Here is a 25419-nt window from a genome sequence, read left to right as displayed (position 1 = left end):
TCAAATGTTTTTTTTTTTTTTTTTGTGAGTGTTAATTTAATTTGTTTTACTTGGGCCCCTTGGGCCGAAAATAACAACCCCTTGAGTTGCCAACAACGCCAAACGGTAGTTTCGACATGTGACATGTGCGCAGCTACAGTGTACTGTAGCGCAGCTGTGGTAGCTTGCGCGTGCTCTTCACGGAAAAATGGCAGCCTCCCGTCGTGAAGTGTTGAGGCTTTACAAGGAGTTGATGCGCGAGTCTGGGCAGTTCAAGAGTTACATTTATAGGTAAGAGCTGGCTACATTGAGAATGTCACGCATAGCAATCGCAAGCCGACAGTTTTGTTTGTCGAATTTGGTGCATAGATCCACGACTTCCTACAAGACGCAGCGGCGTCCGTAATGTTGTGTCATATCTTGATAGTAATATTTCCCTGCTTATTATGGGTAGTTCGTTTTGAAATTCTCTGTACCATCTGTTTGTTTTACTTGTAGTAGTTTTTGCTATAATGCTGACAGTTGAGCGCCGAATGGGCGTGCTTGCATGCACGCCTACTGAACTCTTTGTATGAATAGCATACGCAGATCCTTCAATACAGCGGGCTTTTTGAATCGGTTTCGTGACACTTGGAACATAAGACCCGTCGCGCTGGTTTTTCTTTTGCTTCTCTTTCATACCATCTTGCGAGCATCTATCAATTCGCTGTGATCGCTAGCTTGTAGGTCAACCAATTTAGTATAGAATATTCCATTGTAGCGCACTTGCCTTCGTCTCCTTTGATGGCAAAATAAGACTGTGGAGTTCTGTCCAGCACATGGCAGCGGCGCAGTCTTTTAGACCATGCGGCTAGTAACCTTACAGAGAAGGAAATACACGCTTACAAAAAGTTACATGGAAATAAGTTAAAAGCGTTTATTTGAAGCATTGGGCTACAGTGATATACATTTCTCGGATGAGTAATGCTGTACGCACGACGTCGTGTGCACAAGGCTAAAATAGTGACATGAATTTTCAAGTCAACACAGGTTTCTGTAGTGTTGCAGTTACACGAAATGCTTGCAGCCTCTCAGTAGGTGCTTGGGCACCGGTTGGCGACGCTTCACGCTATTCAATCGCACGTTGTCAGAAGTTTCGAGTACGTAATCAGTTAGGCGTAATATTCGGCTTAAATTTTGCTTCGCAGGTCTTATGCATTGAGACGTGTGAGAGATGCCTTCAAGGAGCATAAAGCTGTTCAAGATATAGATGAAATCAATGAGCTTCTAGATGATGGACTGAAAAACTTGGAAATCATCAAGCGGCAGGTACGTTTGATTTTCTTACGATTTGCTATTGTGGAAACTGAATTATGCTTTCATTTTAATCTTTAAATGTCCTTCTGTCTTCTTACCAAGTGACCTTCATAGTGTGCATCTGCTATACAGTGGCATATCAGTGCATGACGTAGGTTTGCAAATGTCTAATGAGGTTTTGCCAAGCAAGTTTTAATTTTAACACTTTTTTATTCGGGGGGGGGGGGGGGGGCTTTTATTTATTGAAAGGATTAATCATGATGCAGCTTAAGACAGGATGACTACATTACAGCTCTACACTGAATATTACAGCTAGGCTGCTGGTCTTTAACCTCTTTGGGTGGCAATTAATTATGTCCATTGAAAATTAAGTTTTATCACATTTCTTGTACCTTCAGAATTGTGAAAACTGTACAGCTGCAGAACTTAGGAATTTTCAATTCTGTGAGTTTTCTCATGTTTACAGAATTTGGACTCCATGCGAGAACTCTTTTATAGGAACTATAATACCAACTATTTAATGCCTAGCATACTTGTAAAGTGTAATCAAGGAGTACAGGAGGCGCACATGAATATTGTTGGAAATATCTGCAAAGATTCCATAGCTGGAAAAGTGCAAAAGTACCTATCAAGAAAGAGGTCAGGCAAGGAGACATAATTTCTCCGATGCCATTCACTGCATGCTTAGAAGAAGTATTCGAGCTATTAGACTGGGAAGGATTAGGAGTAAGGGTCAATGGCGAATATCGCGGCAACCTTCAATTTGCAGATGACATTGCCCTGTTCAGCAACACTGGGGGGGAATTGAATTGTAACAAATGATTGAGGACCTTAATTGGGAAAGTGTAAGAGTAGGTTTGGAGATTAATGTGCAGAAGACAAAGGTAATGTTCAATAGCCTGGCAAGGCAACAAGAATTCATGATTGCCACTCAGCCTCTAGAGTCTGTGCAGGAGTGCATTTATCTAGGTCAATTACTCACAGGGGACCCTGATCATAAGAAGAAAATTTAATAAAGAATAAAAATGGGATGCTTGGGCGAGAATGGGCACGAAGGCGGTGGGAGGCTGCTAACGCCTCCCGCCTCCTTCGTGCCCACTCCTGCTTCTGCTTATGCCGTCGTTCTTCATAGACATGTTGTTCTTCCGCAGTCAGCACAATACGCGGCCTACCCATTACGTGGCCGGAATGCAACTGAGATAACGTGCCTATGCAGTGTGCGACGTCACCAGCCAAAGAGACACACCCATTGGCTATTAAACGCAGCTGGGGCACACCGGCAATATGCTTTTACTTTGTATCGAGGCTACGGCGTTTTTGATCTACGGGCGCTCGGTCTACGCACGTTTCAAATCTATTCATTATTGGAGGAGATAAAGATTTAATTGTCCTGTTACCATACCACCAGAAGACAAGCGGAACTGCCAATACAGACACACTCCCTTTTTTCCTTGACTACTAGAGCCTGCAAGTGGCTTTCTCCCATAGCAGAGCCAAGGGACCGTGTCACACAGCGAGCCCACCTCCATTTTTTTTTTTTTTCTTCTCTTCCTTTTTTTGCTGCGCAGCACTCTTCCAGTGGTGGCATTACATGTTCTGCATTCGGTTATTAACCAAGATCAAGTGCCAAGGTCGGTGGCGTTTCGAGCAGTACGTATTTGTATGTGTGACTCTTGACTCTCTTGCTCGAAGCAAGACTCCCTCGAAGGGAAGGGCACGCAGGCTTCCGTTTGAAATTCCAACTGTTTTCGCAGCATGCAGCAGTTTGATATTTAGCAGACACGATTGCTGCTGCGTAATGTACATGATGCCTATGCTTGTCTGTAATGGCCAAACCTGGTAAGGGGCCCTTTAATGCCATATTTTTCCAAGGGGTATTAGCTCTAAGAGTGCATTGCCATACAGGATGCTTGGCGCGGTTTATTGAATGGGCATTCCTTGGTATGTACAGATATTGCATCATCTCAAGATATGCAAGGTACTGAATGGCAGGTAACTAATTGACTGGTTTGTCTTACTGCAGGTGGTCATTGGCAAGCTCTACAGGGCTTCTGACTTGGTCATTGAAAAGCAGTTTGCACAGCAGCGATGACTCTGTAAAGCCACCCTTTGCTGTAGCTTTTTGTAAATTGTGTACTGTTCCTGCATCCTGACCACAACCCATCCTGGCGTGAGTAGCATACAAATAAAATTGTGCCATGTTATCATCTATCACTTCACATGTTCTACTCATCCATGGTGTGTAACACTCGTTTGTAGTTGTCTAATGGCGTTTTTCACTGGTCGATCTGGAGCTGCCGCCGAAATCCTGAAGCGAGTGCTCGCAATTCACCAACCCTAATCTGCCAGCGGAGAGCGAAAATGCGAGCTGGATCGTACCGGAAGTCTGCGCACAGGCGTCTCAAAAATCGACTTCCGCTCTGCATGTTTCCATGGCCACCAAGATCGCCGTCCCTCAGCGAGCGGAAGTGACGTATGCTTCTCATTCTATTTCCGCCCGAATTCGCGCCTCGGCAGCGGAGCAAGTGAGAGCAATCCGACGTGGAGCGAGTTGATCCGAAACGACCAGTGGAAAGCGCGAACCCGCTCCAGCTCGACCAGTGAAATTTGGATTCACAGCCGTGGAGCAAAAAATCGACCAGTGAAAAACGCCATAAGCAAGCCATGAAGTAATACCAGCACTGCTGGGCTTTGTGGAAAGTGGAAACATTTTATTATGAATCTGAATAAATTTCACAAGTGCAAAACTGCCCATGCACCAGACGTTTGGTATATATATATATATATACAGGGTGTTTTTTTTTAGCTGCACCAAATTTGTAAAATTAGAAAAATGTAAATTTTGGTCACGTTATGTTTACCATTCGAGTGTACGTATGGGCGGCCTCTAGATACAGAGCAATTTCCGCACATACGTGCGTAATTAGCAAAGTTACGCTAATTAACTTTCTAATTATGAACAATAGGTGGCTATAGCAAATTAGTACTTTGGGGCCCGTCCTCGACACTACCTAGCCCAACGATCAAATTTTGAATAGTGGAGTTCACGTGGGAGCTACGCAAACAATTAGTTCCCCTTGGCAGGCAGCTTGAAACTGGCCGCAAGAAGAGCGTCTGTGTCTTCGATGTCGCCGCCCCTCAGCCTTTCGTCACGTCTTCGACGTCACCGCTGGTCCGGCCCAACGAGTAGCTTGCGTTATCTCCTTGCTGTTTGCGGCGTTTCAATGCAAGCGGGCCGCCAAATTTACTTCGTCATTCCGTCGGGCGCCACGTTGCGCTGTAGCGAACCCCGCTCCTTGGGCTTTTAGATACTACAGGCACGGCGTCATATTACGTCATGTCAGTCTGTAGCGTCGACGGCGAACGCCGCAGATAGCAAGGCGATAACGCAAGCTGCTCGCGGGCCGGACCGGCGCCTACCTCGGAGACGTGACGAAAGGCAGGGGGGCGGCGACATGACGACAACGACGCTCTTTTTGCGGCCAGTTTCGGTTTCAAGGAGCCTGCCAGGGAGAATTAATTGGTCGCTTAGCTCTCACATGAACTCCGCTATTGAAAATTTGATCGTTGGGATAGGTAGTGTCGAGGACGGGCCCCAAAGTACTCATTTGCTGTAGTCACCTATTGTTGATAATTAGAAAGTTAATTAGCGTAACTTTGCTAATTACGCACGTAAGTGCGGAAATTGCTCTGTATCTAGAGGCCGCCAATCGGTGCACTCGAATGGTAAAGATAACGTGAACAAGATATGTATTTTTCTAATTTAAAAAATTTGGTGCAGCTAAAAAAAACACCCTGTATATATATGTGTGCGTCTGTATTTTTTTTTTTTCTTTTCTCTTTATTTTTTGCGTGACAAATATTTACTGCAGTGGCTTCAGAGAGTCTCAAGCTAGGTGGTGTTGCAGCTTGTGGATGAACAGCACTGTTCTTGGAACAGGAGAGGCACTTGCTTAAGCGCTCTCACGTGCATTTTTTCGCAGAAGGGCATCTTAGAATTTATGAGGGTAGAGAATTTTGTGCTGGAAGCATTTTGCCAACTGTTCAGCCCTCATTTACCTACTGCAGGTGGGTCATGCAAGGCTATCTTTTCCCCTTTAATTTATGTGATACGGGCGTCCCTTTGCGGTCCGAAACTTTTACCTACTTTCGGGCTGTTCTGGTCCGAAACTATTTTGCCAGTTTGTGGCGCCGCTAATAAAACCACCAACTATGGAAGAAAAACTCGCAGGATATTTATTTTTTTCTCTTGCATTCTGCAGGCAACTCCTCTACCGATACTTGAGCAGCGCGTGATACCACTTGAAGCGTTCTCCTGGGTGCAGGCCAGGGTTGTTACTGCAGGTTTTGCAGAAAAACAGTTTCCCTCCTGCCTCCGTTTGTTTTTCGATCGCTACAAGCTGCACAGTCCTTGTTGCCTCGGCCTGGGAGCGTGTAGATGAAATGGCTCCTCCCATCTAGCTTTTCCTCGCACTCCTTCCGCGCAGACGGGCCCCGCTTTTTGGCTCTAGCCCTCACGTCACCCACCAGCTGTAAGATGAGGTTGCGGCAGTACTGCAGGTGTCGCTGTTCTCTCTCACCATGATTCTGCAGCTGTGTGCGCCTCAAAATAAAGCTATTGACAATGGAAACCCCTAGAAGGTTTCACTAAATGCACCACCGTAAAACACACGCGGTGAAAATGTGGTCATGCTTCTCAGCAAACCGCGCGCAAATGAGAACGCTCTGGTATCCAGAAGCCATGCTGAACATTGTGCTGCACCCTAGTGCAAAGAGAAGTAAACTTCAGCAAACAAAGTTTATTTATCCCTCAAGAGATGGCGCATCGGGTTTATTGCGCGCGCAAGCGAGAACGCTGTGGTATCCAGAAGCCGTGCTGAACATTGTGCTGCACCCTAGTGCAAAAAGAAGTAAACTTCGACAAAGTTTATTTATCCCTCAAGAGATGGCGCATCATGTATACAAAGAATGTGCACGAATCTCAGTGAGAAAAACCGTGAAATTTAACCCCCAAACACCCTTGTCGGGCAGTGCCCGACAGCGGACCGATACGGCTGTGTTGCGTTGTCGGGCCCTGCCCGACAACGGACCGCAAAGGGTTAATGAAAGACATCCTCATGTAGGCCAGTTCCAACTTTGCAACAAGGCATCGTAGATTCAGTACTGAAATAATTCATATAGCTACTAATCTTCGGCATATGTTTACATTGCATCATTGCAGGTGATAACCTTCCATCACCTAGGATCTACATCTGTATCGACTTGCATTTTTGACGAGTTTACTCTGCTAATTTTTAAGTCACCCACTCCTTCAGTTATTGGTGTCTTGCTCAGTATTGCCAATGCAGCTCTCATCTGTTCTCATCACTTGACCAAAACATTTCACTCTTCAACCTTGGCTGCTACGTTTCTGGCCTTGACCTCTTCTTCGATGTAGTAATTCCAAGCTTGTTTCGGCATCCGCACTGCAGCAACATTTGGGTCTTCTGAATGTTAGATATCATTGCATTGTTTCAGTTCTATACATCACTAGCCATACCACTGCTTTGTAAAATTGTTTCAACTTGCTGGTATCTTCTTATCGCAGAGGACTCCAAAATATACTTGCTATTCTTCCATCCTGCCTGGATTCTCCTGGTTGCTTCTCATCCCACACCAGCTTCTTCATACACTTAAAGCAAGGTACATCAGCAGAGTTGTTCTCTTGTCATGTCAAGATTAGCTCAATATCTAAACTTCTGGCAATGGGCTTGTGTTTCGAGACACGAACATGCAATTGTGTGGTTCAGTCTGATATTTATCCATTCAAAAGAGTGAGGTTTCGATTTAGTTGATTGATTAATTGTAAATGCCAGCCAGCTCATTTGTGTTTTCCTTTAGCTAGTTTACTGATAAACTGATGACAGCTCCAGCACATCAGGATGCAATGCCACATGCCACCATTACCTTATTATCCACTTAACACCTTGCCTCTGTCTGGCCACCTCTGTGAGAAATGAAGTAACTGGAAAGCTAGCCATATTTTGTAATGCATGTTTTGAGGCTGAAAGCATTACATTAATTTTACAAAATTTAATATCCCCAGCGAATTATAGGCAAATAGCAGCACAAATAGAAAAGACGAAGTGCTGACTGAAAACCAAGGCATGCATTCACAAGACTTCTCTTGTGTAAGTGCAGCCCACAACTGGGGCCCACTGCCACATTGATAGTCTGATTATTACTGCTATTGCTTCCGGGAGTGGTGCGCAACCGGGTAACTGCCAGCACCAACCAATAAGGGAGTGCACTTGCGCAATAGAAGTTTGTAAATCTGCCCATATGTCGGCTCTGTGGCATAGGCTGCATTGCCAGGCAATGAGCACAAGGAGCCTACAGATGTTGCCAGTGTAGAGTTAACATGCTATATGTATTCCAGCACATTAACATTGAATTGTACCATGCGGGGCACTGCAAGTTATATCTATAATATTAAGCTGTGCGGCTAAAGGATGTAGCTGCTGGAAATCCAACACCCTTGGGGTCTCTGAAACAGCACACATTTTTAGGGGAGGAAAAAGAATTTGTATACCATTTATGTAACCTCGCCCAAACCCCGCCTTTTTCTTTTGTTTGTTTCAGTTTTTCAAGCGCTGGGTGTCAGTGTGATCTGGACAGGGCCTTGAGGTTGCTGCTTCCCTGCATAAAAAATAATTGGGCACTCTTTAGAGATGGCATGTCTATAGACAGAATAAAATGTGTTAATGGCTAGCAGGCCTTTGGAGTAGCATGTTTCACTTTACAAATATCTGCAGTAGCTATATGGTGTGCTGAATGCGAGATGTAATAAGGGTAGACATTGCTGGTTCTAAATGCTTTGTGCATAGACTGTATGCACTGTGGGTTCTGCAGACACTTTTTCAAATGAAAAATAAAACTCCTTATACCTAGAATACACAATTGCTAGCAATACGCAGTTCCATTCATGCAGAGCTTTCTATTACATCTTAAACTTCACTGTTATTCAATTGGAACAACCTGCACCTATACTAAACATAAGCTTCTGATATTGCAGTGTTTATTTTTAGAAAGTATTGGCAGATTTTCACCTGGATCGAGAAATTGACAGCCCGAGAGAAGTTTCTGTGTTTTCACTGCTACTGTCATTTAAACATGTTGCCAAGTCGACCAATGCGCAAATATTGCCGTCTTTTTATTGACGAAGTGCTAGGAGCACTGGAGGTTAGTTTTGATAATACCTCCACTCGTAGTTTTACTGAAGCCCACAAAAGCACACGAAAAGTGCCGCGAGAAAAGAAAAAAAAATCTCGAGAAGTTGTCTAAATGATGCATAAGCATTTCGTAGTAACAACGTGGTGTTGAGTGCTCGTGTTAAGTGCTCACACTCAACAGTGCTGGTAACCCTAAAACTGCTCAGCGGTTGCGGTCGTCTTGGCGCCATTACGGTAAATGCGACAGTGCTGGGGCGACACGAACTGCTGCGGAAGGCGGCGCAGCAACATGAACTGATGAGGCAAGCAAACTACCAGAGGCGTACCAACTATTGGCATACTGGCGGTAGAGGCGTACCAACAAATATATAATTACTATTATAATAAGTGAAAAAGCCTGGAAATGCATCTGTCAGGTATTTTTATGCGTAACAATAGACTTTTTTTCTCAATAACACATGGTGAACCATAGAGTTTCTCACTATAACACCTAGAGAGTAAACTGGCGCCTCCGTCTATGCGAGTTTCTTAGAGGGCGCCGTGCCCTCATGGGAATGACGGGATATGTGTCTTCGAGGCTTGTGTTGGCTGGTGTTGAACGAGGCTTCGTCTAAAACGTGGATATGGCTACACAAATAATGCGTTCTTAAAGTAAGATCTACATAAAAGGCTTTCATTCACCCATATTACATCTCTCAGTAAAGTTTACTCACCTACAATGCAGAATCAAGCGAAGAAAAGCAAGAACAGACGACAGGTTGTTCCAAAGCGAGCGAGAATCTTGTCTGCCTTCCAACTTTAGCGGCCAGCTGATACTTTTTACGTTTCATATAATTGTGCATCCAATAGTAAGTCCTCAAAATTAGACAAAACATGTTTTTGTGTAATGATAAACCTAAAGCAGTTTTTTACGTGCTGTTTTAGCAGGAAATGAATCATTGTGACAGACGGAATGGTGCTAGCCAGGCGCGTCTTCAAGGCGTTCTGGCTCTCCAAGAACGATGCCAATCCGAAGTCACAATATACCGGCATTCCCATGGATACCACAGCGCAGCAGTGCCAGTTTTCCCTCTAGGTAATATAGTGAGAAACTCTATGTGGTGAACCATCGAGGCCTAAAAAATTATTTGAATTTGCATTTATTTCTTGTCGCTATAAAATCTATGTGATGCAGGGACAAATGGCATTGAGTGCCCAGAGGTCCCTGATCCAACCCAGTAGCAGCAGTGCAGCTAACACACACAAAGAAGGCACATTTTTTGCAGTCAATTTTACTGATTAAACAAATAATTTTACTTGGTGTTTAAGTCTACAGCATGAATGTATCGCTAGTTAAGGTAATAGTGCTGTCGAGGTTATACAGAACGAAGTACAATCAACATAAATCACTCTCAATACTAAAAAGAAAAAGACGGCAAGAGGTGTGCGAACTTAGTGAATTACAATCCGATATTTAGTGAAGCTGGTTTTTTTTTAGAACAGTTGCATTAAATGTTTCAGTTTCCTGTAATTACATCGCATACTTTGAAAAGTTACCCGTATATTAGTGTTCCGTTTTAAACCTTGTCCCCGTTTAATGCATTGAAGCACTTCTTGCTGGGAATTAAAAAAAAAACAGTAATTCATCAATACACATCTTACTTCGTCACAAAATTTCATTATCCCCATATATAAACAAGATGCCTTGTTTAGCTCACTGAAGACACCGGAGAAGCAACCTATACGCATCCCGTATGGTGCACGGAAACAAATGGGAAAACAAGAGTTTATCTGCAACACTTGCATTTAAAGCAGGAAAGTGAGATTTTCGCAACGCATTGCACTTAAAATTATCCCTATTTTCATGGAATTTCAAGTCCATATCTCATGCAATTGTTTTAGTAGTCGGAGAAAGCGGCGGTATGGCACCCTGGAACACTTCAATATGTAACTTTCTACAAAGGCTTGCAATGAACCTACGCAGAAAAAAACATTTATCGCTCGTCACTCAAGATATTATTTCGTACTTCGAATAAATATTAACACCGTGCCCCGCATAGTTCACTGAGGATACCGGGATGAACAACTAAATGCCGTGTATAAAGCACAAAAACTGGGGGAAAGTGAGTATTCAGTAGCGGTTTTTCGAGTATAAGCAACCACCACAGTCAAAATTTTCGGAACACATCGCAATAAGGTGGTCTTCATTTCTTCAAAATATAAAACATCTGCTGTTCTTGCTCCTGCCGGGAAACAAGTAGTAGGGTAGCCCTTATTCAGAAACGGCCTGAAAATGAAATCGATAAAAGCAGAAGTGACACAAGCCTTTAGAAAAAATTCAGTTAAGTGTTCTATTGGCACTGAAATGGCTCTGCACGTTCGACCGAGGTCACTTTCACGAACATATCACCTCGCAGACCCTCATGTAATGTCCCGTTCTGGGACCTTTGAGGTATCATGAATAAATGAACTTGCATATAAAACCCTAATCCGTTCTAAACTATAATATGCCAGTGCTATCTATGACAACCACCAGGTTAATATGATTACTTCTCTTGAATCGGTTCAGAACCATGCTGCCAGGTTCATTCTTTCTGACTACTCCTATAATACAAGTGTCTCAGCCTTAAAATCCCGGTTGTGTCTTCCCTCGCTCACCTCCCGCCGCAAAAGTGCTATCTTTTCTTATTTTTTAGGTTCTTTCATTCGCTGCCCACAGGCAACCAAATCATCATTCCAGCGCATTGTTTCTCCCGCCATACGCATCACAATGCTGTGTATCTACTACGCGCCCATTCCACCATGTATCAGAGTTCTTTTTTTCTGCACACAGCCCGAGAATGGAATACCCTTCCTTCTGACATCGCCCTCATCACCGACATTTCCCGTTTCAAAACTGCTATTGAAGACCATCTTTCAAGTCACGCCACCTAACCAGTCCCGCCATTTTTCTACGTGCCCACCCCTCATGTAATGTCCCGTTCAGGGACCTTTGAGGTATCATGAATAAATGAATAAATAAATATACGTTGAGTCGTGAGTACACAAAGAAATTCGGCAGTTAGACCTGTAAGTGGTTTGATTAGATTTTTGATGGTGATAAGATATATGTTTATACTGCAACGCTACGTAGACTATCGCTGGACGGAATAGTTCCAGCATTTGATAATCCAATCATTTCATGCAGTAAGGCACACCTATCGTTGGGCCCGGCTGATTAAAATACTTTATCCCGACCTCTCCCCTCGCCCAAGGTTTAAGTATATCAAGCCGATTGTTTTGTTTTTTCAAGTATGGTTAGGCGATAATTTGTAGCTGTGGGAACTGTCCAGCGCCAGGACTTCTGCGCAGTGCAAGCGTGTATGGCGAATCTCGCGCGTCGTCCGCTACAGCGCATCACGAGGAAGCACAATACTCACTGCCCAAACCGGGCATACGTAGTAAAGAAAAGCATTATTAACGAGGTGACTCTATGAAGAAATAAAATTTAGCTTCAGCTGTTGTTTTGTTGGACTTTCCAGTGTGTAGCCGAAAGTGCCCGCTTTTGAAAGTGTGTGTGGGGGGGGGGGGAGGCAAATGGCATACTTTACCCCCCCGGTAGATACGCCTATGCAAACTACTGCAGGCGGTGGTGCCAGGTGCGCTGATGACGTTCCGATCCGAAGCCACGGCTGCTCCACGGTTCTGGCTTTCTAAAGGTGTGCCTAGTGTGTGCCCAATTTCACGCATCACATGGTCACAGAGATGCGCTTGTGCCACTGCTCGCGCGTTCGCCATCGTCTTTTTCCATAGCTGGCTCCCATGCCACAGATCATGTCAGCGTTCCCAAACTGGCCCTCACGCTCATGCCACTGCTCGTGTGTTCGTCGTCGTCTTCTTCTACAGCTGACTCTGTCTTGAAAGCGATCGTCTTACGCAGAGGACGGACGGACGCTCGGACAGTTTTCTCGTTGGGTAACCATAGAAAGGCAGACTTGTGCGTCGCTAGAGAATCTCGATCCAAACTTCAACGATATACGGAACACGCGGGAAGACCCGTGGCTGCCTATGCCCGCGGGTCATGCATACCCATGCCACTAGACCACTGCTCGGTTCCTCTGAGCATTTTCCCAACAAAGACGTCCTTGCGGTCACTGGGGGGGATTCTGGTTTTCGGAACCGGCTTTCTGCTTCTATGGTAAGGTGGCCTTCTAGTGGTTCTCGATCTGAATGAATTTCCGCTGACATTTTGAGTGGACAGTCCCCGTTTCGGCGGATCCGGAACCACGTTCTGCGCAATAGTTTCGCCGCTAAACGAATTAGTGTTACTGCTTTGATCCAACGTGACAGCTCTTACAGCGAGGCTGCTACTACGCCTAGGTGTTGTGGAAGGTGTCCGCGCAATGTCATTCCGGTTCAGGAACTGGTTAAACGAAACTGTCCTCTCAATATTGACTGACACTTATACTACCGTTAGAGGCGGACATATAGGAATCCGGAACTCGAAGCGCAGGAACCGCAATGACGTCTTTGGCGGAAAACGTTCCGAGACGGCTTAACCGAGCAGAGTTGCCATGGTGGGTATCGCCGTTGGAATACAAGGTCGGACAAGTCTGCCTTTGTTTTTGTCACATTTTGGACTGATTTCGGGAAGTAGGTTTATTACGAACAGCTCGGATGTAATAAAAGAATTCTGAATGACGGCAAGGTTTATAAATGAGCATCACGGCCGCCTCGATCGTGTTCGAATGTAGTGGTTTGAATGCTTATGCCACCAGAAGCATACCCGCTCTTCTAATAGGATGTCTTCTGAAGTCATCGGCTGTCAGTAGGACAGCGCTTGTCGGTTGTAATCATGTCCTGCTTTCGCGCTGTAACCCCTGTGCCAGTGGAGTCTTCTCTTTACGGCATTGTGAAGACGCTCTTTTCGGCGAATTCCGAGGAAACCAATTTTCCTGCTTCATCTCCAGATTGTACGCTTCACTGTGAGCTTGGTCACATCTGCTCCACGAACAGGCTTTCACGGCGTGCCTTGGTTGGCTGATGGAACGTGCATTAACTGGTCGTATTGACAAAAAACTCCCAGACGGTGGCATTTAGTTCACAATGGAGAGCTGCACTACCACTGCAGCAGCTCTTAGTTCTAGCTTTGAGACCTGCTGGCTGTCGGTCAAGAACGATGCTTGCCACTTCTGCAGTCAATGTGTTTGTTGTCTTACGTGAGGTTCTGGCGGGAATGTGAGCTGCACGATCTGTACGCTAGTCAGGCTGCAAACACGGTTTTCTTGTCATGATCATAGTTGTAACTTGCAAGTAATTTATTTAATGAACACTAGTTACCGCCAAGACATAAGCGTAATAATACTGACTCACATAAGTGGTTAGAAGTTACCACGAAAGTGGTTACATGATAGTGATTATAGCATTCAAGTTACATACGAGCCCGGTGACAATTCGCCATCACCGCTGCTCTTCTCAGCGACGTCTGTACGTATTCAGCTATACGTCTACGCTAGTGCGCCTGCGATGCCAAAACACTGCTACAAGATGCGCTTATGAAAAGAACCAGGGCCCGCATTCACGAAAAGCACTTACGTTAGAATTGTTCATGTGAGGAAATGCCAGCCAATCGTGATGCTGGAAATGTTATTAGCGATACTGGTCATCCAATGGCAAATATCAATCGCAAACGAAAGGCTTTGTGAATTCGGCTCCAAAACTATCTAAAGCATTTCAAACTCTGCTGAGTGCTCTTAATCTGAACAGTGCATTACTTTCGTTGTTAGCAAATATCGAAGTGAGCCAGCTGAAGAAAGCCCCGTACGCTTTTTTTTTTTTCCATACCTCGCCATTAACCTTACTGAAACATGAAAAATCGCGACCGTTTTCACAACATGCCAGGAGGAGAGGGGGGGGGGGGGGGGGGGGGTTATCATAGACTATATCACGCCACTGAATTGCTAGTAACACTGGGAGCTACTTTGAAATTGTGCTGCGTTTCATGGTGTCTATTGCAAACTGTAATCATCGCGCAGCACTGGCCATGCAGCACCATTCTTATAGCGCGTTGCCAGCAGGCGCGAACGCTGTCTTATACAGGGTGTTTCAGCGAACACTTTCAAAATTTACTTAAGGTTGCCTGTGGCAGATAGCACAATTCTAGTTCACGAGCTGGTCTGCTCGAAGAGGCAGACATTACTTGCACAAGAAATTGAAATTCATAATCGAAGAATTAACAAAAATTCACTAATTAAGTTTTTAACTAATTACCTGATGGCCCATATTGCAATTTACAAATTGTAGCCGTAGAGTTCGCAAGGCGATCGGATCCACTTGGAACGAATTCTCGGGATGACACCAGTTTCGAGATATTAATTCCCGAACTTTGTGGAGAAATGCATTGGAGTTCCAGATAGTTTCTTAACAAAACGTAATTTTATGCATTGATGCGCAAAAGTAACTGGAACACCTATGTATTTCTCCGCAAAGTTCGGCAATTAATATCTCGAAACTGGTGTCATCCTGAGAATTGATTCCAAGTGGATCCGCCTTGCGAACTCCACGGCTACAATTTGTAAATTGCAATATGGGCCATCAGGCAATTAGTTAAAACATAATTAATAAATTTGTGTTAATTAGTCGATTATGCATTTCAATTATTTGTGCAAATAATGTCCGCCTCTTCGAGTAGACCAACTCTAACTAGAATTGGGCTGCCACAGGCAACCTTAAGTAAATTTTGAAAGTGTTCGCTGAAACACCCTGTATATGCGGCCCCATCTTTCGAGACGCCTATATTTATGTATGTTCGTCGCCCTAGCTTTCCGCGTCAGTGAACATAAGCGCGCGCTGTGCGGCACATCTTCCGTACATCGGTCCACGGGAGGAAACAGTAGAGAAGGAAGACAGTTACGCAGGAGATATTACCAGTACCACGATGCACGAGCCGGCGCACGCAAAATGCATCGATATCTCTCGCCTAAAGGGCCAAAAACTTCACACCTCGATTGAGTCGCTTGCCTCGACTGCCATTTCATCTTTGCTACTGCTTTCAATGACTGCACCTCTATACAGGATGCACACGAGGCCTACCTGCACGGCGCCTTCAGAGGCGTCCCGGGAAGCATCGCAGCGCTGAGCCGAGCCCGTAGCCGTAGCCCCTGGGTCCCAGGTGCCGTCGGTGGCAGGGCTCGCAGTAGAGCTCTCCGCCGTCCGATCGGTAGGAGCCTGAGGCCAGCCGCTGCTCGCACGCCCGGCACCGGAAGCAGCGCACGTGGTACACGCGCCCGGCGGTGCCCACCTACACGCGTTCCCGAGGCGGGGAACGTTGTAGGAGGCAGTGTGTTTTCGAAAACACTGCGGGTGAACGTGTGGCCGCGGAACAGTAGAGAAACTCGGCGGCCGTGCCATTAAGTTGCAAGTACCGGTCTTCGAATCGAATGCATGACGTGGTACGTGACCGAACAGCATTTACGCGGGGTCGCGGTATACAATCCTTGACGGCTGCACGTAAAGGGCCGTCGCTGTCATCCGGTGGAGACGTGCGACCAGACGCACAGGAATCCCAATTAGTATAAAGCTATTTTACTTATTTATTCTGGAGCCACCGTGAACATGCGGCCCTTGCTAAAGGTGTGCCTGCCACCATGCAGCATTGACCGAAACTGTCGCAAGGCTTTGCACTGAAGCTCCTGCAATACTTGCGGCCTAAAGCCACGAAGTTTGAGCATAGTCCTCCTCAGTCTCGAGCGCTCTCGAGTGCCTCGAGTCAGCGATGTGGGAGGCCTACTGCACGACATGGCGAGGAGCATAACCTCTACACACTTTTTTTTTTTTTTTTTTGATAAAAACATTGCATATTGTCCCGGACAGTTCTGCACACAGAATGAGGCATGCCGAAAGAGTTGTCGGGTTCGCGAGCATAGTGGTATAAGGCTAGGGCGTTTATACCACATCGAATGACACAGGACAAGCACGTACGTTTGTCATGTCTATGATGATTCCTTTGCGCGTTACGAGCTTTCGGTAACAGGTACGCTGGCTTCGGTGAAAAGGAAGAGGATCGTGGTTCTCTCGAAAGAAAAGATAAGCAAGACATGATTCAACATGCAGCCAGCGTTCGCAGTGGATTGGTACACGCATGTGTCAACCAGATGCAAATGTGTTACAGATACCTCTGTGGACGATGACGCAAAGTCTTGCGTGCCATTTTTAGACAAGAGCGAAGACAACGTGGCTAAGACAAGGGTCATGGTATCTTCAATTCGAACACTCCCCGATTCCTTCAGTTTGAAAAGAAAAGGTGAACTGAGGTCTGCGTCATCATCAAAAACGGCTTATCTCCTGTCGCTCTCGTACCAAATGAGCGAAGTTCAAGCATACATATCAGAAGAGAGAACACTGTGCAGTATCTGTAAAGTTATCGTCGAAAGTCACTGGGGGCTGCGGCGAAGGTCGGAGTTTGGCTTAAGCGGGTATTGTAAAAGTAACAGGTCGGAAACAAATAAGGGAAAGAGAACTGCCAAGTCCGGTGTTCCTTCACCCTCCTAGGTGATATATGTTCATTACTTGACTTTACCTGGAGAAATTATTTACGCTTGTCACTCGAGTAACTGTGCCAGCTCATGACCGGTTGGGAGTGAACGCGGCCACTTAAACGCGTGTGGCTGGCTGCTAGACTGCCCACCTGCCTCTCGGCGAAGTAGACGACGTCGCGGCAGCGTGCGCAGACCTCTCCGCCGCCGTATCCGAGGCTGGAGCTGCGCGGGCTGGGGCCAGCTTGGCTGGGCGTGCACGCCGTGACTAGGCTCCAGGAACCCGACGAGCACGTGCTGGGCGCCGGGGAGCACCTGCGCACGGCACTCCCGGAGGGCGCCGCAAATGGGGTGACTGTTGTGCGCAAAGTGCGGGACATATACATGGAAGAACACACGGCACGCGCACACATAGCTGTCAGTTGAAGTTCGTCATGATAACAGGTTACGCAATGATTATGTTTTCATGTTTTCGTCGATTCCTTCTGTATATTTAAAGGAAATGCACGTGACCCGCCGTGGTTGCTCAGTGGCTATTGTGTTGCTCACGAGGTCGCGGGATCAAATCCCGGCCACGGAGGCCGCATTTCGATGTGGGCGAAATGCGAAAACACCCGTGTACTTTGATTTAGGTGCACGGTAAAGAACCCCAGGTGGTCCAAATTATTACGGAGTCCCCCACTACGGCGTGCCTCAATCATATCGTGGTTTTGGCGCGTAAAACCCCATATTTTTTTTTTTAATGCACGTGATCGTGCCTGCATTTCGTGTGGCCTGCTTTTCTCCGCGCGAGTATGAAACGTGACCAACCGCCCGGTACGGTGCATAGGCAGGGCTTACCTTGAGGGTGCCAGGCCCGGCGACAGCAGCAGTACCTCGCTGTAGCATGCGGCGCAGTAAAGGTCCTGGCCCAGTGGTCGGCTCGCTGGACGGCCGCATGCCGCGCACGGAGGCTTCGAGCCCTGACCGGCCGCCCTGCGCACATGATTTCTTTTCCCCGTTCATAGCCTGTCTATCCTTGCGGAATCGTCTGTAGTTAGCGTCATCTCGGGGGGCCTTGCAGGGTTCAGCGCTGGCCCCACTGTTATTTTCTGCTTTTATTAATTAGAAGCAAAGATTCCAATGTGTAAGCAATGTGAAGCAAAGATTCCAAAATAACGCACTGTGCATCATCCGAAATGTGCCTGTGTGTAGACAACAGTATTGTATGATAAAATATATTTTATTAATGTGCAGTCTCCTTTACATATTAGCTACGCTACCGTTGCAATATTGTTTCACTTACGATGGCCACGCAAATTTTTGGATTTTAGCATTGCATAAGATATGTCCTGGTCCAAGCATGTTTTATTGGGTTACCAAATATCAACTAGAAATTACCATATGCCTTGAACAATGTTGCCTTTATATCCGCGCGCTGACATTTTCATCGTTTTTTTTTTTTTTTTTTTTCCTCGCTGCATTGATAACAATGACGCATCCCCTGGTGCAGCTCGTTCATTATCACTACGTTATTGGATTCTATAGGATGTACATAAGTGCTTTAATGATGAAATTTGCTTTATTTTGATTGTTATATTGAGGTTATAATTGGCACTTATACGGTCTTACCCGACAGGTGCAACAACCCAAAGGGGCTGCAATATGTATAAACGGACGAACAAACAAAAAATAAGCAAGCAAATTAATTAATAGGAAGAAATTAATAAATAACGACGAGGCTGCACGTGCTGCGACATGTTTTTGTTCAGGATTGCATGGCGAAATTACGTAATGGAAGCGGAAATTCTCCTGCCGTATATGCTCTCGTGTAATCCTCTGCTTTCAGCCTCTCATCCATGCGGCGACTGTGCGAGGTTGAGTTGACGTCACCGTCAAAAGGGGTCGTACCGTTGCGTAGCGTCTTAATTGATTAAACCTAAGGTATGTCTCAAACACGGGCCTACAAGTCCTGCCTGTACACTATATGCCGCTATGCTCGGTACGCATCTCTGCAGTCTACCTCACCCACCACTCGATAACAGCGCAGTTATATGACCACAATAACCTATTCACGTGACCCTATAGCTGACGGGATACTGGTTTCTTCAGCACCTCACCAGCGCGTGCAACGAGCTGTTTATGCGGAAAGGTTCCTTACGGTATACCGCCGAAGGCGCGGCATTCACTGCAAGCGCGGGATAAGAAACGGACCTTCCGATATATATTTTTCTTCTTCACAGCGCACTGTCGCCGTGGGAAAGCACTGCGCGAGACAGTATGCTTCGCGAGTCACTGCCGTTGGACGGGGACAGTGTCGCGGGCACCTGTCCGTTGCCTTGTTTCGCTTTACGCGGAACAAGCTGCGTGTTCCATCGATCCGGTCTGTCTCGCACGTTATTGCTTATGTAGTGCAGACTCTTTTGCCTATACTTTTAGCGCAACAAAGAATTTGTGATCTGGCAGCTATACTATAAATAAATCTCTTCGCGCAGCCGTGATTACGCAATCGGTGCAAGGTAGCCGCGTGGGCGTCTTCGTGAGCGGCTTGGCCGGAAGAGTGGAGGCGATGAAGCACATCCGTGTGTGTGTGTGTGTGTGTGTGTGTGTGTGTGTGTGTGTGTGTGTGTGTGTGTGTGTGTGTGTGTGTGTGTGTGTGTTTTTGTGTTTTTTTCCCTCTCTCTCTCTCTCTCTCTCTCTGTGCTGCCGTCAGTCAGGCAATGCGCAGCGTAAACGACGCGACTTCTATTTTTGTCTCCGCCCTCGAACGCGGTCATGGATACACAGTCGGCGACGTGCACGTCACTCACAGCGCCCATTTCGATCGCGTGCGTCGCATCTCGACCGCCGCCACATCCTTTCTAAGGAGACAATAACAAGTTCGATGCTGCATTTCAGGCTGGAACGTGCGTGGAATTGCTCTCCTCCGAATCCTCTCCGTAAGCCGTTTATAGAAGTGTGAAAATTGAAGCCAACTTGACATCGTTGAGGAATCGTGAAGAATGGTTTAAAGGAGTCCCAAGAGCACGTCTGGCGGCCATTTTTCGTGTGTTCCAATCGCTTGCGATCTTTTGTCGCTTCTGTTGCGATAGGATGCATCCTTACGTCAGTGGAGATGCAAATCACAGTTTGGCCGGCTTCGATGAATGGGAGGATAGAGCGAATCGACGAACGCATCGACGTAACAGAACCGAAGGGGCAGCGTGCGTGCGCATGACCCGCCTTGACTGCCTATTTGCTGTCATTATATATGATTTCAATATCTATGACTGCAAGCGTTGAACCGCGACATCACGCACGCGTGACGTCGTGGTTCAACGAGTGCAGTCATATTGGTATTACATTTATGGAACGTCGCAGTTCAACGCGCGCAGTCATAGATATTGAAACCATGTACAATGACTGCAAAAAGCAAAAAGGCAGTTGAAAGCCTGACCTTGGCCTGACCGCCGTCAAACGCCAGAACCATCGAATGGACAACTATGTAAGAGAATTATGTCTGCACGAACGAAATATATAGTCATTAGAACGAAAGAGCGCTCACGAACTCCCATTATCGTCCTGTTCACGTGCGCTGTCTTTGTTTCAGCGAGCACTTTTTTTTTTTTTTTTTTTTTTGAGGACAGGGAACTTACGCCCGGCTTCTCGTACAAAAAAAAAAAAAAGAAAAAAAAAAGAAGTTATGCAGAACACATTCATGATGTCTGTTCATGTAAGCGAAACTTACATGAACAATTTGCAGGTCTCTTATTTACACATTGCAGTACTGTAGGGCCCAGTACGATGAGAGACTCGCAGCGCATTTCGGCGACGAACGCGTCCCTTAACTTCTCTCTTCATCGTCAGCTAAGATGCGTGCGCTCACTTCTAATGCGTTAGCGTTAGGAGTGTCATTAGTAGAAAAAAAAAGTGTGTGTGTGTGTGTGGGGGGGGGGGGGGGGGGCAGTCATGTGGTACTGGTAGAGAAGGGATGGGAGAGCTTAGAAGAGCGTGTATGTGTGTATGTGTATAGCACGAATTATGTATAAATATATGTATATACCACCGTCAGTTGCACTTCGGTCATCGAAGAGGCGGGACGTGTGTCGAGTGAGCTCCTGAACAACACTCGGTAATGTGGTGGACGCAGTGGCGCACCGACGGGGGGGATTCGGGGGTTGGAACCCCCCCCCCCGAGGCCGACTAAACCCCCCTATTTGTTTAACCCCTTTTCTATCCTTACGCATTTGAGTACTTCAACTAAGATGTAAGACGCGCATCGTCTGCACACTCGCAAAAAGCGCATTTTTTTGACAGTTTCCCGTGCAGAAATCGAAATTAGTGCTGTTTAGATGGTATTGGCAAACTGTCAACCCCCCCCTGGCAGAGATCCTGGGTGCGCTACTGGGTGGACGCGGTTTAAATCATGGATCTGGGGCCTCAGAGAGGTGCGACGTAATGCTAACGCGTTTCTCTCGCACTTACCGCTAAATCGTCGCAGACTTTTTTTAAATATTCGTATCGTTACTATGCGACGCGACTAAGGGCCCATTCACACTTGCGACTAGGCGAGGTCGCGCGACCGATTGCGACTGGCGACCAGACAACTACTCAAGACGAACGATGTTCACACTTACAAATGCCACCGACGAGTCGCTAAACCGAAATATCTCGCGATATGCCCTTCACGTCTGCTTGCAATGTCATAGCCGCGTAAGATGAGCGTCAGCGTATATGGACGTCCTGTTCCTTCGCATCTGATTGGTTCAGCTGTTCTGCGACTGCGGTCGCGCGACTGAACAATCGAGCAGTGAGCGACTGGCCCGAAACGGTCGCATTTCGAGAAAAGCGACCATTTGCGACTACTTGCGACTGGTCGCTTTGGTCGCGCGACCTCGTCTAGTCGCAAGTGTGAATGGGCCCTAACTCGCCAAGCGTGTCAAAGCGCTGTCTTGCATGAGGGAAATTCGTCAGAGTTTCATGTTAGATCGTTGGGCTTCTGGGCTGTGCGAACCGGATTCGAAACCAACCATCGAAAATGTAATTTATTTGTACATTTCGCTTAAAAATGAAAAGAAAAAGGAAAAGGGGAAAAACAGAAAGAAAAAAAAAAAAAAACCAACAGTACAGGCGGTTTGGTTAATGGCTCAATATATGGTGCTACGAGACAAGAATATTCTGCATGAAGTTCTCGGAGCGACAAATATATATTTCAGCTCATCCTAAACGAGTGCTGCGTTATATCATGCAGCGATTCTATTCCAATGCTATTCCTTCTCGCTCTTCGTCAGCGATCCGAGCGGCGCGCTCTCCACCCACGTTATGACCGGTATCGACCGGCCGGGAGCGGTGGATGATAAGAAAGGAATAGAATCGAGTGAGAGGAATCCTATATAAAAAGCAACGAACGCAGTTATCGAACGCAGGCTATCTACTGACAGTGTAGCCTATACAAGGTGAAAACGGTGTACTAGAAATGGTTGCAGCACATATACGTGAGTGTCATTCTGTGCATACAGAGGATGCCTAAACCAGGGAACGCAGAGCTGGCTCTCGTTTGCAAGTCGGCTTTTTAAAAAACAATTTTCACGCAGTCGTTTGCCGACCGTGAACCTTATAAATGATGACACTTTGTACAAAGCGTAGTCTCTTCCACCATCGGTCATTCCAGCACCCCGGATCGCTACACCACTAGCCGTTTTATGCATAACACGGCTGGTGGTGCGGCGATCCGGGGTGCTGGATCGCATAGCCACATATGGCAGATGCGATATCATCAAAAATGCTTTACCTGTTTGACACATGCATTATTTTATGGTGTAATTTAACTATTTTGAGTAGCTCCGGTAATTACACCAAGCAGAGAGAGCTGGTCCAAGTTTCGTTCGCGTTGATTACATTCTCGCCATCTTTTGGTTAAAAAAAATTATTCAAGGGTACGTTTCGCGTGCCAAAACCGCAATCTGATTATGAGCCACGCCGTAGTGGGGGACTCCGGGTTAATTTTGACCATTTGGGTTTCTTCTAACGTGCACCTAAATCTAATAAGTGCACGGGCGTTTCTGCATTTCGCCGCCGTCGAAATGCGGCTCGTCGAAGTCGCGGGATTCGATCCCGCGACTTCGAGCTCAGCAGCGCGACGCCATAGCCACTATATATATATATATATATATATATATATATATATATATATATATTGAACGAGAAGAAAGGGAACCGAGGGACCCGATATTTATTAATCATATCATGAGAAGCCAACAAACACTGACACCAAGGACAACCGCGGATGGGAAAACGGCTCCGCGGTAGCTCAATGGTGAGAGCATCGCACGCGTAATGCGAAGACGTGGGTTCGTTCCCCACCTGCGGACAGTTGTTTTTTCATCCACTTTAATTTCTGTTAATTTATAATTTTCTTTAATTGAATTAGTAAGCACAAGTTATTTCCCTATGTTGTCCTTGGTGTCAGTGTTTGTTGGCTTCTCATGATATGATATATATATAGGGCTACCGAAATATTTTGATGGTCCAAATTTATGGTAAAGAGGCCGAGCAATGACAGTGAGTCTCGACCCCAGAGAGAGAAAAAGCTCGACGTCCGTATATATAGCGACGGGGTGGATCCACGCAGACGCGCACGCGTATCTCGGGTTGCACTGCACATGATCATCGTGCGAGAGGGCTCCAGACGCGGTAATAGCGGTGGTGGCGAAATGTCCGCGCGGCTGGTGCAGTTGCGCAAACCGGGGCGGCCGATATTCGGGGCGGCCAAAAGCCGTGCGGTCGTCACGTAGGCACGCGCGGGCAGGAAACCCGAGCCGGCCGCCCGCGCTCGTAAAGCGCACGGCGGGGACCGCCTGCGCGCACGTGCACGCGGACGACTGAAAAACCAACGGCCGCGGCTATTTTCGTGTAGCCGTCTCCACCATTGCTCGCCGACCTTTGCATGTGTGACGCCACATCGGCGCGCGCGGCTGCGCGGCATTCATCAGATGTCGCCGATCCAGCCGGCTCCATTCAATGCGCACCACTACACAATATACGGGCCAGCAACAGTCGTTTGCTGTGAGGGAACCTCCGTAAGCGAACGAAGGGACTGACTGCGGTCGTGGCAAATGCAGCACTGGAGCAACCGATGCTCGTTTTGGCGCCCACACGTCACTGGCGCCGCAGTCTTCTCCGTTTTTTTCTTTCTTTTTTTAAATGTACCCCCTGCCTCAAAAGTTTTCGGAACGCGGGATCCAAGTAAAATCAATTTCATCGCAGTCCAGGCACAGATCCTTCAACCGAAAGGTAGAGTTGATACTTCTCCGTGCAATCATCACATTCCTGACATACATTTCCCACTCTGTCGCGAAGTCGCGAGAAAGTTTAACTTATTCTCATTTTCCGAGCTCCGAAATATTCTGAGGGCGGCTGTACCTTGAACTATATAACTCTTTTCAGTGGCGCGTACCGCTCAGGCCTTAGAAATTACTTCAGTTTTAGTTACCGAAATATCGCCGCTCTTTTGTTGCGACGATCATCAGTCACAATTCGTCTGAAGCGTGACTCCATTTCGTTCAAACGGTTGCACGTGAATCAGAGACATGGGTGACGCCGACTTGATTGATGGGGTTCACTGTCGCAGAGTGCTGCGGTATAATTTCTCTCAGATAACAGCCTGGGTGGGAGCAGCCTTGCATGCGCCATAGTGTTACATATTGTTGGACCGCTTCTCAAGCAATCTCTTGTCCATGCTATGGGACCAAGCACCAAGCGGAGCAAACAGAAGAGACCGAAAAAGAGAGAAAGAAACGCGTCTGTACACTCACCCTCCCTTACGCGTGTTTTGGCACGACGTACTGCTCGGGCCCGACTTACCGACTGTTTCAGCAAAGATTAATATTATATATATATATTTTTTGCCGTTGACAAGCATCGTCTCAAATATTTTTGAGCGAGTAATTAGAGATTAAAGAATGTAGCTTTTCCAGCAACAGATTGTTAACGGCGGTGGATCACCTTCCGAATAACGAAACAATCACAAGTTTCGATTAGTTGCTTTGGATCTCATGCTGCATATGTGAAGCAAGACGGTGTTAAAGGTACTCAGGACGCGTCCATTTACGAGGAATACTAGCAATAGATTCTATGTATCCGTGCCTGAAATGTGACGTGAAATAACATGGTATTTCATGTATGTATTAACCCCTTGTTTGTGAGGAGGAGTTTTAGGAAAGATAATATGCGGGGAGCACCCATGTGTTTCGCCACACATTTTTGGGAAGTACATCTCAAAACTAGCGTTAGTTCGAAATAAATGGGCACGATGTCTTGAACATTGTCTGGCTTCTCTTCCGTATTTGCATGTTCCCTAATGCTATTAATTACAAATTTAGTTAACAGATTTGCTAACATGCAAGTTATACGTAATCGCTGACTTCCACCGCTGCTAATTATGTGCTATATATATATATATATATATATATATATATATATAT

At 46.4% G+C, this 25419-nt stretch overlaps 2 protein-coding genes across 3 annotated transcripts in view; one reads left to right on the top strand and one right to left on the bottom strand.

Annotated features, from left to right (window-relative positions):
- The first annotated feature begins 118 nt into the window (after positions 1-118).
- On the top strand, positions 119-8031 carry LOC119435971 (LYR motif-containing protein 4-like). 2 transcript variants are annotated; one of them, XM_049673231.1, is made up of 4 exons: positions 119-270; positions 1167-1287; positions 3299-3445; positions 7897-8031. In XM_049673231.1, the coding sequence occupies exons 1-3, from the start codon at positions 188-190 to the stop codon at positions 3365-3367; spliced, it is 273 nt and encodes a 90-aa protein (XP_049529188.1). In that variant the 5' UTR covers positions 119-187; the 3' UTR covers positions 3368-3445; positions 7897-8031. The 2 variants fall into 2 exon arrangements, with proteins under 2 accessions (XP_049529188.1, XP_049529191.1); XM_049673234.1 differs by lacking the exon at positions 7897-8031 and adding an exon at positions 6863-6957.
- A 7465-nt stretch (positions 8032-15496) lies between these two features.
- LOC119456133 (filamin-binding LIM protein 1) overlaps positions 15497-25419 on the bottom strand; it is a 25647-nt gene continuing 15724 nt past the window's right edge. The window contains exons 4-6 of the mRNA XM_049667518.1: positions 17819-17953; positions 17131-17293; positions 15497-15744 (exon numbers count right to left, since the gene is read on the bottom strand). Of these exons, the coding sequence (XP_049523475.1) occupies positions 15550-15744; positions 17131-17293; positions 17819-17953 (493 nt within the window). The 3' untranslated portion in view covers positions 15497-15549. The remainder of the gene's footprint in view (positions 15745-17130; positions 17294-17818; positions 17954-25419) is intronic.

Source organism: Dermacentor silvarum, chromosome 1, assembly GCF_013339745.2.
Source record: "Dermacentor silvarum isolate Dsil-2018 chromosome 1, BIME_Dsil_1.4, whole genome shotgun sequence".
NCBI classification, from domain to species: Eukaryota; Metazoa; Arthropoda; class Arachnida; order Ixodida; family Ixodidae; genus Dermacentor; species Dermacentor silvarum.
The sequence above is the reverse complement of the archived record's forward strand: the minus strand, read 5'-3'. Positions and strand labels throughout refer to the sequence as shown.